General features: G+C 45.4%; 1 protein-coding gene across 4 annotated transcripts in view; it reads right to left on the bottom strand.

The window, feature by feature from the left end:
* The window catches only part of GRIA1 (glutamate ionotropic receptor AMPA type subunit 1), a 118,235-nt gene extending 115,152 nt beyond the window's left edge, over window positions 1–3,083 (bottom strand). For 3 of the 4 annotated variants that reach the window (XM_041481901.1, XM_041481902.1, XM_041481903.1), the window contains exons 1-2: window positions 2,839–3,083; window positions 603–740 (exon numbers count right to left, since the gene is read on the bottom strand). In XM_041481901.1, coding sequence (XP_041337835.1) covers window positions 603–740; window positions 2,839–2,920 — 220 coding nt within the window. In that variant the 5' untranslated portion in view covers window positions 2,921–3,083. The remainder of the gene's footprint in view (window positions 1–602; window positions 741–2,838) is intronic. The other variant, XM_041481904.1, reaches the window with a different exon arrangement.
* Window positions 3,084–12,971: the final 9,888 nt, after the last annotated feature.

The following is a 12,971-nucleotide window of genomic DNA, read 5'->3' as shown; positions in this document are numbered from 1 at the left end:
TCTGTGGGACAAACTCATTCTTTAATATCTGTTTTTAGAGCCAAAGAATTAATTTCTTGAAACTAGAATCTCTTGCCTCTCTGTCATTATTAGGCATGCCCTTATTGTGGATTTAGACTCCACTTGCACCAAGCTGCTGGTTTCTGCTAGGTCTTCCTTAAATTACAAGGACAGATGGTTAAACTGGGGCTGAGGAAGAAGCTGTTCACACTAAACAGAGACTTCTGTGCACTCTGTGGGTGGAAAGGGGTGTCTTTGTTGTGCATCACAGCTATGGGAAATATGGGGATGAAACCTCAATGTAATGATTTGGGCAGAGGTTAGACAAACAAGAAGAAATGACATGAAATGCTGCAGGGTTTACACCACTTTGGATGCAATGGAAGGGGAAACACAAGACATGCTGGAGAACTGCAGCACTACCTCACCCCTATTCCTTGCACAAACCAAAATGACCCAGAAACCCTTTGTATGTTTGGGGTTTTCTTGCTGGGACCCTAAAGGTGAGCTGCAAGATGTCCCATATTTCAGACAGCAAACAAACCCAAGTCAGGAATAAAGAAGCCAAAGTAAGGCAGAGCACAGTGAATTCTGTTACTTACAGGTGTATGTCATTTCAAAGCTGTCACTGATGTTCACAATGTCGATCTGGGGAAGGAGCTTAGGGGGTTCTGTGAGCTGAGACAACGCAAACCTAAAAGCCGCATGTTCCTGGGACTGTTGATTAGGAAACAACCCCCCTGGGGAGAAAAACAGAACAATAAGAAGAAAGCTCTTAAGAATATTCATATTAGAAACATCATCAGTCCAAAATATTCCTGAGAGCAGAGCCTACAGCTCTGCAGCCCAGGGAGTGCCTCCAAACTCAGAAATCCTCCAGAACACAAGAGCCAAGGGTTCCGTGCCCACTGCGGACAGGTTGGGAGCAGAAAACCTTCCCAACATGTCTGTTATGTAACCCTGGATCACACACAGGAGTCCTGATGCATCTCCAGGCCAGGCAGCTGCAGGACAGGGATAATGCATGGGGTGAGCTCAATCTCCTCACCCCCATAACTTCAAGCACGAGGAATGGGAATTCTGTCAATATCACCTCAGTACAGGAAGAACGAGATTCTTCCCTCCTCCCCTCGCTTGGAATGAGGCTCAGTTTAAGCCCTGGTGACTGGGAGGAGAGCTTTGCTACAGGATAGGGGTCCCCCCACACTGTGGGACTCGGGGGTACGGGACAGCCTGGCTGAGCCTGGCCCAGCAGGGGACAGTGCTGTGACAGCCAGAGTGACGGGACTGTGACCAAACAGCTGCTGCTGCTGGAGGTGTGTTGCCTAGAAAACCCCTGAATTTAACAGGTGACAGTGGCCAAACTCAAACTGGGCAGGAAACTTAAAGCTTGATTCTCAAAGGAATCAATCTATACAGAAGTGCAGATAAGCCCAGAACCACAGAATGACACAAACAGGGCAGGAACAGGGACCGGGCTGGACCTAAGCTCAGAGCCTCTCTTCCCCATGGATCTGGAACAAAGTGCAGAGATAACCCAGCCATAGGAAAAGTTTCCTGCTGCTCCCCCAGCAGGAACCTTGGCTTGCAGCAGATCCCTTCACAGCCTCCAGAAAGATGCTATTAAATTCAACTTGTCTGTAATCTATATGCATTTAAAGAAAGCGCTGCTATTGGCATTTCAGGAGGAGGGAAACAAAGCACTTAGCAACAAGGGAGAATTAAAATAAAGCTGCAGAAAGTATCAATGCCCAAGACGACTTGAGGAACAAACAAATAGGCAAGGACCTGCCATCAACGTCACTTTGCACATCTTTAGTAGAGGGGGCATCTCCTTGTGTGAAAAGGGCTATTTGTGCACCAATATCCCCCCACCTCCCCCGTTCCTCCCACCCCACAGCCTAATCACGGATATCGGAGGAATCAGATGCTCGTAGCCAAGTTGCGTTTGTTGAAAGGCAAAAAAATCTGGGATCTTGCACAAATTTGGGGTAAAGGGGAGACAGGAAGGGAGGGAGACAAGGATGCAGCATCAACAGCAATAAAAGCACTGATTGTGCAGCTGGACTCAGGCAGGAGTTGCCTGAACTTGGTGGATCAGCAATTGATTGGCATTGTAAAGAGAAGGGAGGCGGGAAAGAAAACCGGCATGCAAGGGAAGGGAATCTGGGGCCAGGTTACACACGATCACCAATAAAGATCAACGGGAGAGTAATGATAAATGCGGGGAAGGAGGGAGAGGAGCACTGAGAAGTTACGGGAAGGGAGGATGGAATCAAACAGGCACTGCTGCTGTGCAGGGGAAGCAAGTGGCATGAAATGGAAAGAGACTTCAATGCAAGATCTTCTTCCAATAGCTTTGCCCTTATTCTTTAGCAATAACAACAAGAGAGCGTCTGTTTGTTACCTCCCGTCCCAGTTACCTACAGATGAGAGCATCCTCACCAAAATGTATCATGCAACCGCCGATTTTGCAAATGCAGCAACACACAATGGCAGCCCAGGCATTTCTCAGGGCAAGAAACAGATATTTTTTTTCATCCTTCCTCCATTTCAGAGGCACTTTTCTCCCTCTGTGTTGGTGTGTGTGTGTGTGTGTATGTGCAGGCATTTATTCCCAATCTACCCCTCCCCCAAAGCCAATTTGATCCATCTCTGCTCCGGCAAAGCTGGTACCAATGCACGCATCCAGCCCTCGCAGTTCAGCCCTTGGCTCTCTCACACACATACACACACATTGTGCTTTTCCAGCCACAAGACCCGGTCAGTTTTCCCCCACCAACCCCTCTCCATCCCTACCCACTCGTCAGGGACCATCATCCCCAGCCCCGCACTCACCTATCTGGATATTGTTGGGGAAATTGGCCCCTAACACCGCCCCTAGGAAACTGGTGCAGAAGAAGGCAAAAATGTGCTGCATATTCCCTTTTGCATTGGCGAAAAAGAAGCCCAGTTCCAAGCATAGATTTGATTTTTCCCCCGCTCTGCTCTCTTTAGCTGCCTCTCTCGCCTCCCCTCCGCTGCGCCTTCGGGATGCGCGTCTCCCCCGCTCCGGATCCAGCGCTGAGACTGCCGCTGAGCAGCGCCTGGCAGCAGGATTAACTGAGCCCCGAGAGGAAGAAAGAGAGCCCGCTCCTCATCCACATCCCTCCCCCGCCACACACAACGCACACGCACACGCACACGCCGGGCGCTTCCACCCAGCTCCTGCCCCTGCTCCCAGCTGCAGCTCCGCAGCTGGAACCGCATCCCCCCGAGCCCGCTCTGCCCCCGGGGCTCCTGCCTCGGGTCTCTAAGGGCAATCCCTACCTGCCCCTAAATCCCAGCTTTCCCCCTCAACTTCTCTTGGCAGGAGCTCAAAGGAACCTGTGAATCAGTAGGTGGCAAACTCCTCTAGAGAAAGAGCTGAGACTCTTCTGCCTGGGATCCATCGCTTCCCAACCTGGGCTCGCACCCCTGGCTCCAGGAGTTGAACAGATCACTCTCCCGAGCATGGCTCATTAGGATAACAAAGAGGGTCCTGCAAATGTGCCTCGGAAGGAAGGATTTTAGAGCAACAAATAGAGAGATCCTGAAGGATTAAAAAAGCAAACCCCCCCATCACCTTTCTCATTGATTTTTCCTGCCCGCTCTTAATGGATAAGGCTTTTCACCACTGCACTTGTGGAAGAATGTGAACTCACCAGCACCATCAGAAAGGGCAGGCTTCTGAAATTAGGGGGCTATCATAGCCTGGACCATTTCAGAAGATGTTTCATGGCAGTTCTAGCAAGGCTGGAGCTTATTTGACCATGAGCAGATTTGCTCAAAAATAAAAAGAGAAAAATAAAGGTAGAACCAATAAAACGCAGCTCCCAGGTACAACTTGTGATTTGGAAATATTTGAAGAACTGTGGTGAACACAGAGCCATAGTCACCTCAGAAAGGAGAGAAAATTCATCCATTCCCCCCTGAAGTCCCAAACCGAACCAAACCAAACCAAACCAAACCAAACCAAACCAAACCAAATGAAACGCCACTCATGGCAGATGCCAGAAGCTGAAATCCCACGTCCAGGTCCAGATATTCTGCCCTTGATGTTTCCAGCCTTGATACACACCAGGGGTCTATAGCAGAGAGGAAATAGAAAGAAAAAAGGAATGTTTGGGGCAGAATTAGAAAAGACTCAGATGCCTGTGTCCTGCTTGGGTGTAGGGTCCCTTGCCCTGGTGCTCTTTCCCCACCTCCAAATGTGTGTGGTTAAACTGGAAGAACACCAAAGATTGGTGACCAATGTTTAAAGGTCAAGAATTACTCCTGCATAATGACCAGTTGGATAGAGGGGCACACTGCAGAGTGGGAAAACTGAAATGGGACATGACCAAACCTGCAAAATCTGCAGCAGCACAGAAAAGTTCCCTGTTGGCCACAGCACCCAGGTGTGACATAACTTTATGGTGCAGGGATAACACTATTTTTTATATCCCCAGGCCTTGTTTAATCTCTGCAAATAAAGAGTTTGGGATTTTTAATATCTTCCTAGACAGTTTTATGGATTTCACTGTGACTTCTAGAGTGACAAAATGCTGAAATACCCACATAAATGCCAGTTAGTGTGGGGTCTCAGAACTGCACTCTTACAGCTTTGCACCAGAGAAGAGTTGCACTGATGCCTGGAACGTGGCCTCTTATAGGAGAGAACGTGGAGTTACACTGCAAAAAACAGAGCCCAGAAGGTTTTAATTTCCTCATGGTGAGCGATGAAACATCCTTCTAGGATGGATTCCTTTTTGCCCCAAAACACCCTTTCCCAGGTGACCAGGCAATGACTCCTGGTGCCAGGTTCACTAGAGAAGAAATTCAGGCATTCAGGAACAAGATAAAGGTGGCCAAAGGACGCCCTGACCCTGTCTCACTGCCTGGGTGACCTTCAGCCCACAGCCACATTCAAGCACAAAAAAATCCCCATCTGCTGGTGATAGGAACACCTTCCCTAGACTTCCATTTCCCTCCCTGTATAATTTAAGCAATACTGATTTGAGGCTAAAATAACCTGCTGATAGGTTTTATGGGATCTTGTTTTCCATCCAGAATTTAATAGAAACAGCTGCATTTATAATCTAAAGAGAGTCACTGAAGGATAACCAATGCAACAGAAAGATGCCAGCACGTTTTGCAAACTCCCAAACAGCCTATCTGATAACAATAATAGTAGCCATAACAATAAAATATTATAATAGCTTGCAAAAAGCTTGCACAGTCGCATTAATTAATAATGCTGCTTTTGTCTATAAACCTCTCAAAATGCAGGTGGCTTAACAAGGGGAACCTCACCACAGTGTAACAAGATAAGTAGTAATAAGATCATTATTTTAAGAAGGTATTCATTTCCGTTTTCCCTGCAGATAACAACGTTTTATTCGGGGTTTGTTAGCATAAGGATGTTCAGAATTAACTCTAGGTGCTCTGAAGGTTCTTTAAGTCAGCATGAAAACAGTATAACATCTGAACTTCTGGGCAAAAAACAAACTGAGTCTTGGGAAATAGATGAAACTCTTCAACTTCACAAAAGTAGTCACAACAGAAACACAGATCAATCCACCAATCTTCTGAAAAAAACCACAAATGAATTATCTTGATTCCTGTAAAACAACTGAAGGAGATTTTTTCTCCTTTCAGATTTCAGAAAATAATGAAAATCATGCAATACAGAATACAAGCCTATTGCACAGAGCCATCTTAATCAGGAGCAACTGAAAATATCAGGGATGGAGTTTTGTTGGACCTGTATTTTGTCTCAGAGGGTTCTAAAGATATAGATGGGACAACTGGTGGTCAACAGGGAACATGCAACATGGTTTTGTGGGATTAATTAAGGCAAATTTTAAAGAATTAGGTTAAAAAAAAAAAGTTGTCAAATTTAAGAAATGTTAAAAAGGCATTTTGAAAGAGTGTAGCTGATTCACTTCAGGTCTTTTCCAGACATGAGAGTAAGAAAATGGCTATGCCAGAGCTGCTCTTCCCCTTGTGTTGTGCCTGCAGCTGACCTTGCTGTACTGGGCAAGAGCCTTTGTTCTCCCCCATTTCTGCTCCAAGGTTTGGCTTGGAGCAAGAGGATTTTGGCTCTGAGAAGGATGTCTGCTGCCCTCCTCTTTGCTGGGCGTGGTGTGCAGTTGTCCACCCCAGCAGCGTGCTCTGCCCTTGCTATCAAAGCTTTTGTTTCCAGGATGGGAAATCAGTGCTTGTTGCAGCAGATATATTTCTGTACCAGAAGCCTTGAAAAAACAAAGGACTCATTCACATGCAGAAGCCTCCAGCCTTGAAAAATGAGGAAATCAACAGAACTCGGCATCCGTCCGACCTCCCAGCAGAATTATTTCCCCCTGTGCCCACTGTGTTTTACATGATGCTCCTGAATGTCTTTAAAGAGGCTATTGAAACAACGATTTCCAAAATTTCTTTTATTTTCTAGCTGGACAATCTCTATAGGAGGCTTTTTATAAAGAGCAAAAACATAATTATAGTGATTAATTTAAATAAACTCCAAACAATGCAGATTCTCATATGGTTTTTGTAGAGCCTTGGCATAAATGAATGCTGATGGAGTGACAACACATTTCTCTGCTTCCCTTGGTCACCTCAATTTTGTTATTTTGGATAATGTACCACTCAAGGAATGATTGTAGCACAGGCTCTCAGAGGAGAGACTCCAGAATTTGAACATCAGGCATTTGCTTCAATCCTTAAATCTGGGAGGTATTATTTACACTGAAAACCAGCATTTACAAACTCTTTACCCAATAACTTTTGGTAGAATCTCCTTGACAAATCATCCTCAGCAATGTTTGATATCAGGCAGGAAAATCTTCCCTCATCTTCAATGATTTAGGTCTGAAGTGTCCACGGATCCTCTCTCCTTTACACAGCAGCTGGAGCTGTCAAAGGAAAAACTTCGACACTGCAGAAGCAACTCAGAGAATTTAAGGGAAAAATGAGCTTTTCCAGTGTGTACTAAAATGGGAAGATGTGGGACAGGAGCAACTCTTGAGATCATGACAGCACCAAGCAGGTCCTGACTGATGCCACACATGTGGGGGATGATGTTTTAAGGTCACCAGATATTGTTTAATTATTTACTGATTCCTCCTGATAGGGGAAACCTGATGTGAACAGAAACTGGGGAAAGTCGGCTTTTCCCACAAACTGTACAAAAATGTGCTTCTGTTGTCATGATGATTGGCCTATTACCATATTTATAAGAAATTCTTGCTCACTCTGGGATAATTAAGTAAGTAAATGGACTGGAAGATAAACCTGTCAATCAGAGTGGCACTGCAAACACTGTGCACCCTTCAGCTGGAAATTCCCGAGCAGCAGCTGGCAAAGGGAGCTGTCCCTTGGCTGGGAGCAACCCTGGGAGAGATCAGTCTGGGGAGGGCTGGGGGCTCCAGGGCCAAGCTGGATTTGCTACCAATTCAGATCTGCAACTGTGTTTTCTGAAGCTGTTTGTCCCACCACCCAGCTGACCTGCTGAGGGTGGGTTTGTGTCCAACAAACGGACTTGCAGTACTCAAGCAGAGGCTGTTCTGATAGACAGTGATGCAGCCAGTCCTGCACAATAAACATTGCACAGTAAATATCTCTACAAGCACTCATGAAAACACCTCAAATCTCTCTGTGACGAATCCCAGCTGACCCCTTTACTGACTCCCCGGAAAGGAAACTTTACCATCTGCAACCCCAAACCCACTCTCTTCCTTGTACATGGAAGGCTGCTAGCACACTTTTTTTTTTCTCCCCTCTGGGTGAATGGTTGATTTATAACTACTTATAGAATCTCTCTGTGCCCTAGTCTCAGTTTACGCTCTTTGCTGAGTCATAAACATAAATCAGAGATGTGGGTGGATCCCTGTTTGTTATTAAAGCACCTTATGTTTCTCTAATCCTCGCCAGAGGAAGCAGAAATTACTGGTAATACATTAAAGTTACAGTAGGTTGTTGGAGAATAGAATATTCCCCCAGATTATTGCCACAGATTGGCTGTCTTGTTATTTTGTCATTGAATGGAAGACGAAATAAATTATAAGTATTAAAAAAATGTAGAAAATATATGCTAGGAGATTATTGATTGTGAAAAGGCAGACAAGGGGGATGCAATCTCAATCAGAGGTTCTGATTAGCAATAATTCAGTCAAATGTTCATATACATGGTAAAGTTTTCTTTCACTCAAAGTTCCCAAAACATTGTGAATGCTCCAGATGAAGTCAAATAATGATAGAGGTGATTATACAGTTTAATATTGATGTACAAATCAACACTCATTTTTAATCCCTGGCATCAAACCCAAGATGTGCAGAAAACAAACGTGAAATGAGGAAGATAAAAGGATGCTGATTTAGGAAATTAAAAAAAAAATACAACAAAAAACCCCAACAAACCAAAAAGCAGCAGCAGCAGCAGCAGCAATTGCCACAATTCAAACAGCCACACAAAGATTCCATCATTGCCATCTGGCTCCACGGCTCTCAGGCTGCTTTGCTAACACACAAGATAAACAAACATGTGGGCTGAGCTTTAGGGTGGCTGATCCTGGCCTTTCCAATAGTCAAAGGACTCAAAGTTTTGAACTGGAGTGTGTGAGTCAAGAAAAGAAGCATCAATTTCCAGTCCTTGCATCACATCCTACCGGAGCAGGCTGCCAGCTACCAGCTGGGAAGGGGGAAGTGTGTGCACAAAGGAGAAAACTTAAAAAATCACCAGAATTATCAGTGTCATTCTGTCATGAATTTCTGCAATCAATACAGATATTCATGTCACTTCTCTTCATTCTTTAATTTCTACCCCTTCTCTATCTCACAGGGAAATGAGAATTTCAATGTTGGATCAAATCACACAAAATCCCACCCTGAGTGTCTCAACCTTGCACACTGCAAGGTCTGCAGCACACTTGCAGTCTGTATGTATTAAATGGGTTGGATTTCACAAGGACAGGTAACTGATTGGAAACAGACACCTCTGAAAAGTCTACCGAGAGCTTTGCATATGTGTATCCTGCACAAATAGTCTGTACTCCTTCAAAATACTGTCAGAAGAAAACCTCATTTCAACACAAAATACCATTATGTAATTTTATGTGAAAAGTTGTCTACATTCTCAAAGGATGTGAAAGCAAACTGTTACTGCAGGGGGAAGGGGACACTGGGCAGCAGCTGCTGGTCCCCACAGTGCAATGGGCTGGTGCAGGGACACTGCCTTTTGCACATCTCACCAGCAAGGTCTCCAGCTCAGCCATCACTGTTAAGCTCTGTCTGGACACAGAGCTGTAAAGCTTACTGGATGCATGAGGATCTGTAGGTTATCTATAATTTCTCCTCTTCATCCATTAGACACCACAGGAATGTCAGAGAGCTAAGGATATAAACTGAAAATATTGTAATTTTTAAAAAATCATCCCATTTTCCAGACTGGAAGAGAGAAATAAAGGATGCAGGCCCTGTTATACCAAGTGTTTCTGGAGGTGTCCCATGTCAGGGACTTTCTGTGCTCATCAAGGCTTTTGCCTGAGACTCTCTGTACATCACAGGCACAGATCAGTGCTGTGTGACAAACAAAAGGCCAGACTCCCTTTGTGCTCCCAACAACTTATCAAGACAGAAAGGACAGCACACAAGCACCCTGTCACCTGGCACACCACAAAGTTTGCAACCCGTTGTAGCAACACCTACAGTTAGAGCGAGTGGGAATGAGAAGAGAGCAGATCATTAGTGAGAAAGGAAAAGAATATAGCTGAGGAACTTCAGTCACAAAAAAAAAAAAAAAAAAAAAAAAAAAAAAAAAAAGGGGGGAAACCTCAAAAAAAAAAAAAAAAAAAAAAAAAAAAAAAAAAGAAAAAAGAACAAAGAAGATTTTCTTTTTCAGAAATATAAAGATACATTAATTGCTTTAGAAATCTTATACATTTATGTGCATTTGCTTTGGATGCCATCTAGGACTATTGGGCAAATGCACTGAGTCATGTTACTGGAGAAACCTGAGCTCCTTGTTAAGCTCTGCAGAAGCAGCACAATCAACCTACAGCATCCTGCCACCTTGCCCACAGAAAGCTTCAATCATCCTAATCAGCTATTAATGGCCAGTGATGGAAGAAAAAGAACATTTACCCCATCTGAGAGATTGGCAGGGGAATCAATTTGCCAGAGCTCACAGAACCCACAAGAGGGCCAGGGCTGAAGCACACTGTGCATCTCTGCCACAGGAACTGCAGGAAAGTCCCCAAGCATGAAAACCTCATGTACTTGTCCCCTGCCCACGTCTCCTAGGAAAGCCCCCAAGAGCTACTGCCATCTGTAGCAGCGTGATGACAAGTGGTACACTGCCTAAAACGACACAGGGAACCACAGACATTTGGAAGTGATTCAGGTGAACATGGTGCTGCTTTGTGAAATGAATAATATGCCAGCGATGGATTTGTGAGGCTCACAGCTAGCAAGGCTCTGGCTTCTTCTGGACACTGTGCAAACAGCCCTTGTGATGGAAAGGCAGGCTTCAATCTGCTTGGAGCTCACTTTAATTCCAGGGCTGAGGATAAAAAGAGAGACAATGTGGAATGCAAAGACCTGGTGACCTAATTCATTAATTACAGGCAGCTTTCTGCTATTTGATTCTGCTTTGCTATGTGCATCTCACGGGCTCTTCCTACATACATCTCTCTTTTCCTCCTTCCTGCCAAGAAAGAGAAGCTATTTAGACTTCCTATCTAGTGTGATGATATCATATTTATTTATAAATGTTCATCCTTGAAATAAAAGGATGGGGATGATGGTGAGTGCTATGCATTTGAATTCCTGACCCAGGGTTTGTGCTGCAGCCTCGGGAGTTTAGCTGGCCCTTGCTTCCAAGTCCTTCAGATGGTGAGCCACAGGTGCTGGGAGAGCCATCCCTCTCTGGCTGCATCCACAAAGCCATCCTGCCTCCTCCAGCTTTGCAATGGAGCGTTTTCCCCCCAGAGTTGTGATTATGAAATGTCACCGTGGAAACAGTTGGAATATAATATGTGCTTGCTTGCTTTCCCCCACCCTCCCTCCCCTCCCACCAACCTCCTCACTTTCTGAAGTTATGTTTGCTGTGCAAGAAAAACCCTTCTTCTTCCCCTTCTCCCCCCCTAAACCTGCAAAGGGGAGTGTGTGCACCTCAGAGTCACCCCCCAAAAATATCCCTGTTCATTAACAGCTCCTTGGTACCTTGCAGCAAGGCAAAACCTACCAAACTCAACTGGCTGTTCCCGCAGCTATCAGGAGTTCCTGCCTTCCTCTGTCAAATAATGACTTCTGTAAAATGGCATTATAAAGAGGCTTTGAGCCAGTAGGATCCTGGTCTGCTGTTGCTATAACTGTCCCTGCAAGGAAGCCTCTACAGCAAAGCATATTTCCCCATCACACACCTCTGCTGTCCCCTCTGCTCTGCTGTCCTGTTCCCATTAGTGCTATAATGAGCATACAACACACACACATTTCTTGGCTCTTTTTCTTGTGTCCCACCACCCAGAGGCAGGTCTTTAGATGATGAGTTCTTTGTGCTCTGCCTATGTTAATAAAGCACGATTTTCCCCTAATCGTGATTTCTTCCACGATTCTCATCAGCATCACAAAAGGTCAGAGCTGTCCACCTGGGAGTGGAAAGGTCAGTTCACTTTGGATCTGACACGTGGTATCTCGTAGCTCCTGGAATATAATCAGCTCACTTCGTATTTATTTTGTGTGACTGCAGCACTATAAAAGAGCGGGGGCTGTTCCAGAGAAATCTTCAGTCTCTTGTCAGGAATGTGCAAGCAACCCCAAGGGAAAATACGAACTCAAGAGAGCGGTACTGAACAGACCTGGCAGGGAATGCTGGTTTGGTTCTCAGGAATCACACCAGGGATTTAGATACCCATTGGTATTTGTTAGTTTTTATTTAGATGCCCACTGGTATTTGTTAATTTTAATTAATGGGAATTGCACATAAAAATCCCCCAGGCAGTTTTGATAATTTCAGGCAGCAGGGCTTTGAGGACTGCAGAGATGGACTCACTTGGAGGAAACCTGTCCCATGCACCAGTTATGAAAAAAGCTCCAAAGACACTCTCCACAGTCAGGTGTATGTTTACAACGAGACCATGGGAGGAAATCCATAATTTTCCAAATTCAGGAGAATGAGCTTCCACTGTGATGTTCATGCAGACATGGTTACCCCAGGAGCTTCACAGCCATGCTTGCAGTGCCAGCCAGGTGACACTCTCAGGGGTGGGGACACAAAAAGTGGCTCTGCCCTGGAGAGATGGAAGCCAGGCAGGAGCTCCCCTCGCTGCTGGCTTGGCTTGCCCTGAAGGACAGCAGGGGACATGCTTGGATGGCTTCACCAGCTGGAGTTTATGACCTTGTTACCTCCTACAGGGCCCTTCAGGTAACTGTGAAGGGTTCCTGGTGGCAGTGGCAGACCCAAGAGTCATCTGAGGATGATACTTTTCAGTACAAAGCCCAACTTCTATTTCCCCCCCATGGCAGCTGATTTTTCAGCAGCATGGAGATGAGGATGCACCCTGTGATCACAAAGCAGGTGTCTCCTGGTCCTCATGCAAGCCACAGCCTTCCCATGCAGGGGATTGCAGCCACTGCTGTCCCCAGTACTGTCTCACCAGCAGCCCCATGCCCAGAGCAATGCAAGCTGGTCTGACAACCCTTCACCATAAGATTAGCTCAAGGAAAAGGAAAAAAAAAAAAAAAAAAAAAAGGTCTTTTGGGTGGTCTATACCCGAATCTGCAATCTGCACACATTTCTTCTGCTGCTTTGTTCCTTTAAGGATGATCCAGGAGCAGGCAAAGGAAATCCCTGAGACGAGCTAATGGACACCCCTCCTACGCTGGTCTCCAAATCAGCAATTCAAATTGGCAGCGTCTCTCATCAGAATTGTTAATTCTGCACCGAGCGACAGCCTCCCGTAACTCCCAGGCTC

The sequence above is a fragment of the Pyrgilauda ruficollis genome, unplaced genomic scaffold (genome assembly GCF_017590135.1).
Source record: "Pyrgilauda ruficollis isolate IOZ18807 unplaced genomic scaffold, ASM1759013v1 scaffold57, whole genome shotgun sequence".
Taxonomy (NCBI): domain Eukaryota; kingdom Metazoa; phylum Chordata; class Aves; order Passeriformes; family Passeridae; genus Pyrgilauda; species Pyrgilauda ruficollis.
This window is presented reverse-complemented; position numbering and strand designations above follow the sequence as displayed.